General features: G+C 35.9%; 1 protein-coding gene across 1 annotated transcript in view; it reads right to left on the bottom strand.

The window, feature by feature from the left end:
- Positions 1–4,112, bottom strand: part of LOC102671484 (netrin receptor UNC5B-like) — a 14,007-nt gene extending 9,895 nt beyond the window's left edge. Inside the window, exons 1-2 of the mRNA XM_031509874.1 lie at positions 3,618–4,112; positions 944–1,158 (exon numbers count right to left, since the gene is read on the bottom strand). Coding sequence (XP_031365734.1) covers positions 944–1,158; positions 3,618–3,678 — 276 coding nt within the window. The 5' untranslated portion in view covers positions 3,679–4,112. The remainder of the gene's footprint in view (positions 1–943; positions 1,159–3,617) is intronic.
- Between the last annotated feature and the right edge of the window lie 6 nt (positions 4,113–4,118).

The raw sequence follows: 4,118 nt of genomic DNA on the forward strand, positions 1-4,118 counted from the left end.
TCTAACGTTCTATCTAACGAATTCTATTGTTTCATAGAGTACGGAGTTCTAACGAGATCTTAGTAGGTTATTTCGTTGTAGAGGTTGTTGCCCGATGAACCGCTGCAATTTTGAATTTTCAGGAAAATTGGGACATGCGAAGTGGTGTTTCCAAGTTCTTTGAAGTTAGTGAGATTCATTAAAGTGAGATTTCAAGCGGCGTTTGTACAGAGATGAAACTTTTTTATATGAATCAGATATGTGCGCGTCGGGAAGGAAGCATATTTCAGGCTAATGCTAGTTATATTTTCGTTTATCATGCGAAAATTTATCGTTTATGTTTTTTGAGGATGGATACGTCAATTTTACGTGAAATCATTAACTAATCTTATCTAATTTAATTTAATTGCAGCTCGTTATCTTTTATCGAAAAATCATTAATTTGGAAGATATTGGAACTTGAAATTATTGTATGAAAGAAAACATGTGAAATATTGTACTATTAAAATTTTTATAGAATTAATAATAAATTCTGTAAAATTCAATTTACAATATCTCTTAAATCGATCATTTTCTGATATAATAATATTTTTTGCAGAAAATAAGAAGGTGCATCCGTTAATACAATTCAAAGAATCAAAATTAACCTTCCTATAACTTTTATTTATAAAGAGCTATAATACATCTTCCAAATAATTTTTGTATGAATCTTTTGTTCATAACATTATATAAAATAATAAGAAGATTAATATTTACGAATTATTAAAATTAATTGCGTTATTATACTATTTAAAAAAAAAAAAAGAACGATCCTCGAACACATGCACACATCTCAGTATTTAAAAAATTAAAAATAAAATCATTGCATATCTATTGCAATGTAATATGTCTGACAGTTATATCAAAATTTTATTTTTCAAATTCAATCTATATTGAGTTTTCAGATCTGTTTCGCGTTTATTACCTGAAGAGCATGAGCCGCGCGGCAATGAAGGGTTGCAGGTTTCCCCTTCACCACGAACGTGTCAACAGGCTCGGCCAGGAAGATCGGCAACGAGCCACCGGCGATAAGATCGATATCGCTGGTTATCGTCGCGCTCTCGTAGTCACCGTAGTCATAATCGTCCACGGGATAATTATCCTCATCATCCTCCTCCGCTTCCTCTTCCTCCTTCGTGTCTGGAAATAAAGGGTGAGATTTTTGAACACCGCGGGTAGTTCCCTCAAATATCGAGCGAAAGATCTTTAGAAAGAGTTTTATTGAATGAACGAAACGATAAAAGTTGGCGAAAGTGGGGTTTGAATGATTAATCCAATTATAGGAGCTCGAGGGAAGTTCCCGCGAACTATGAATAAATGATCAACGTGCGTAACTTCGGGCGCATTAAATGCGGGGGAAAAATGAAGGTTGAAAGAGAATAGGGTAGGCGCAGAGTGTGTAAAGAAGAGAATCGTTCTAATTTTATGTTATTTTCATGGTCGAAGGTAAAAACATTTATGGATTAACTGGTATTTCTTTTTATAAACTAACAAGGTAAAATGTTTAGTTAGAATTTTTCTAATTCTTATTTCTTTTTAAATTTCTCGTGATTTTTTAATTGTATAGGTTCTTTTATAAATTTCCAAGCAATTCAATTGTATACAATAATTACTAGCTAATAATTTTCAAAGAAAAATACGAACTTATACTATAATAAAATTTCTTTATTATACTTCATCCCATATCTTCTAATAATTAATCCATTTCTATAACAATAATTATTATTTAATTTTCGAATAAAAATATATAATTGTTATAATTTTATTTTATAATATTTATAGATTATAATTTTCCCTTAATCCTTCTTCTCTCGAATTTCAGACTGTCCATCCATTTCCACTTTCCAACGCTTAAACACTCGATGAAGATCGAATATCTGATACTCGTACATATAAAATAACTCGTAAAGAGTTAATTCAACGAGCCATCCAAGAGATCCGCTCCATCCCTTCATCCTCATCTTCATCCTCTAACAGGCCAAACTACGCACGCTTGATACGCAAACTCGATCGAATGTTTCTGCCAACATCGCGACACCGGCCACGGTAAATTTAGACGTCGCGCGATGGAAACGGTAAAGCCCGGTTTAACGATGCGCACGGGATTTTACGTCGTGTATCAGTCAGCGCGATCCACTCGCTTAGGGTATATCTTTTAGTCTTTTACGTTTACATTCCTCTTTTATCCACGTTGCACGCCAAGTCCAGCCCTGAAACTTTATTACCCGGCACGGCTAGGCGATCGCGACTGCTTGTTTGACTTGAAGCAGTAAACCGAGATACGATTACCCCCGTTGTCACGCTCGCGGGAAAACATGTCACGATCCCAAGCCCCGGGCTTTGTAGAATATCAACGTTAGCACGAGTAAATTCGCCACTGCGAATATATCTCTTTCGAATGGGGGATGTTTGGGTTGGATGTGTTCTAACGCGACGTTCTCGTAAGCGTAAAGTTTTCACAGGAGTTGTTAAGTTTTAGCTCACATCACACGGGGTTTTATACGACTCTTGGTCAATTTTTCGTGGCCCAACATCGAGTAATATATTATCGTGGAGAAATTGTTGCTTTGTCGAGGTTCTTATGGAGGAATTTGAGAATCGATTTATTTGGATTTTTACGATCCTCTTTTTGGGACGATGATTAAATAATTAATCGGAATGTTCGAATTTTTCTCTCTTTGAATAGAAGTCCAATTCTATAGAGAATTCTTTATAGATTGTTTCGCCGTTTTACCGAGATATTTATGAATTAATTTTTTTTTTTTTTTTAGAATAATGTTAAACGTTTCTTAGAATTTATTTTTATCCAGAGAGATTGAATTTTTTGAGCGAGATTTTTTTTGTTAAGTTTTATCATATCGATGTCGATTTGATTTTTGCGTTTTTTGTGATTGTATAAATTATCGTTGTGAAATTGTTTTGCTGTTTTTTTTTTTCGAGCTTTCCTATAGGATACGAAAATTTTGGAATTAATTCACTCGCAGCGTATTTTCGCGATCCTCTTTTCGGGATATGATTAATTGCCTCCGGTGTCGCGGACGCGTAGAATCAACGTTAATTTGCATTCTGCTCAGTTTTTTGGTTACGTGTTAATCTTCGTGCTCGTTCGATGGTGGATTCAAATACAATGGAACTTTTATTATATTTTTTTGGACCACACATTTCTATCGTTCCTTTTTCTCGTCGAGTTAATTGTGAAAATCATTTATAAAAGAGGAATTTTAAAGAGGAAGCTCAATAAGTTTACAAAACTTTATTAATAATTGGAAAAGTTTTGGATCTGGTTTTCCTAACCAGTTCAAGACGTATCGTGATAAGGAAAGTTTTCACGGAACAGCAATGCAAACGCGCCAAAAGTTCTCTATACCAACAGCAAACACCAACAACTTCGTAACAATTGAGATCAAACTCTTGTATAATGTATGCATGTGGGAGGAAGAAATCGTGTTTGATACGAGGTTTCCAAATTGCAAACTTCAAACCGTTGAATCACTATTTACCAGAAGAACTCGCAAGGATCCAAAAATTTATGGTTAAAGCCAGCCCAGACACCGTCTACTACAAACCATAAGCCGCGTGTAAAGATAAATCATCCTTACTCTCGAGGGTGCTGGCGAGGCGTAGAAGCGCCAGAAGCAGTATGCTGATCTTCAGCTCCATCCTCGGCTCACATCTCACTGAATCGTATCCCTCAACCACCTTAAATCTTAATCATTCAATTTGCACAATCTTGCTTAAAATTTCACCCGTTGTCCATCTTCAACCTCTAAACTATGATCAACCTTCGAACCAACTCTTCACATTTCTTCTTGAAGAGGAAAGAAAGAAAAAAGGAAATATCCCGATACAAAAAACCAATATCTAAAAAATCAAAATTATTTCTTCTCCTTCGAAAATTAGAAAAATAGAAAACGAGAAAAAAAGTAAGCAAACCAAGAGAAAAAAAAGGCGTTAATTGCTGCTCGCAATTTCAAATTACATGACGAGTCCGCGCGCGGTACGGTCGGGTGCGCTTCCGTTCGAGCGTGCCGCGTAAGCGCGAGCAAGACGAGAGGGGACACGTGACCGGGAAGACCCCGGTGCGCGCGCGATCGTCGAGC

This window comes from Apis dorsata, unplaced genomic scaffold, assembly GCF_000469605.1.
Source record: "Apis dorsata unplaced genomic scaffold, Apis dorsata 1.3 scaffold_189, whole genome shotgun sequence".
NCBI lineage: Eukaryota > Metazoa > Arthropoda > Insecta > Hymenoptera > Apidae > Apis > Apis dorsata.